This window comes from Nestor notabilis, unplaced genomic scaffold (genome assembly GCF_000696875.1).
Source record: "Nestor notabilis isolate BGI_N333 unplaced genomic scaffold, ASM69687v1 scaffold23086, whole genome shotgun sequence".
In the NCBI taxonomy this organism is placed as follows: domain Eukaryota; kingdom Metazoa; phylum Chordata; class Aves; order Psittaciformes; family Psittacidae; genus Nestor; species Nestor notabilis.
In genome coordinates, this window is record NW_009932749.1 from 1 (window position 1) to 694 (window position 694).

The window sequence follows — 694 nt, forward strand, 5'->3', positions numbered from 1 at the left end:
TGGTGGGAGCGGTTAGAGGGGGGGAAGAAGAGGGAAGGTCCCCAGCTCCTTCCTCTGGGGCCCTACTCACCCCTTGTCCTGCCTGGCAGTGTCCCCGCTGCACTGGCTGAGCTGGGGCCAGAGCTGGCTCTGTGGGATGAGCTGCGGAAGGGAAGAGAAGGGGCTGAAACTTCCCCACCATGTTCAGTTCCAGTCACAGCCCTTGGCCTCTGGCCTAGATGCCTGTCACTGCCGTGCTGGTGGCAGTGGCACAGTGGTACAACAGCCACAGTGGGGCTGATGGAGAGGAGCTGGGCACCAGCCCCAGGCACCTTGGCCAAGCAGGTCTCTGTGGGTTGGACCAGACCAACCTGGGGCAGCATGGGGAGCCCGGGCCCTGATGCTGTAAGCACACCCCAAAATGAGCAGATTAGAACCCAGCGGGGTTGAACATCAGTTCCCTCCAGGCTGAGGTGGGCTCCCAAAGGCAGATCAGGCCCTGGGACAGTGGAGGATCACAGCCCCTGCCCAGCTTCATGGCCCACTGGAAATGGCTTTGTCCAGCTCAGCCCTGTTCAGGGGAAGGAGCTGCTGAGTCACTGGGGCCACCAACACGAGAGGGACGTGGAGCTGTTGGAGTGAGGCCAGAGGAGGCCCCGGAGCTGCTGCGAGGGCTGGAGCAGCTCTGCTCTGGAGCACGGCTGAGGGAGCTGGG

At 63.3% G+C, this 694-nt stretch overlaps 1 protein-coding gene across 1 annotated transcript in view; it reads right to left on the reverse strand.

The window, feature by feature from the left end:
* Positions 1-70: 70 nt before the first annotated feature.
* The window catches only part of CCDC157 (coiled-coil domain containing 157), a gene marked incomplete at both ends in the record, with an annotated part of 5,279 nt that continues 4,655 nt past the window's right edge, over positions 71-694 (reverse strand). The window contains one exon of the mRNA XM_010016560.1: positions 71-141. Coding sequence (XP_010014862.1) covers positions 71-141 — 71 coding nt within the window. The remainder of the gene's footprint in view (positions 142-694) is intronic.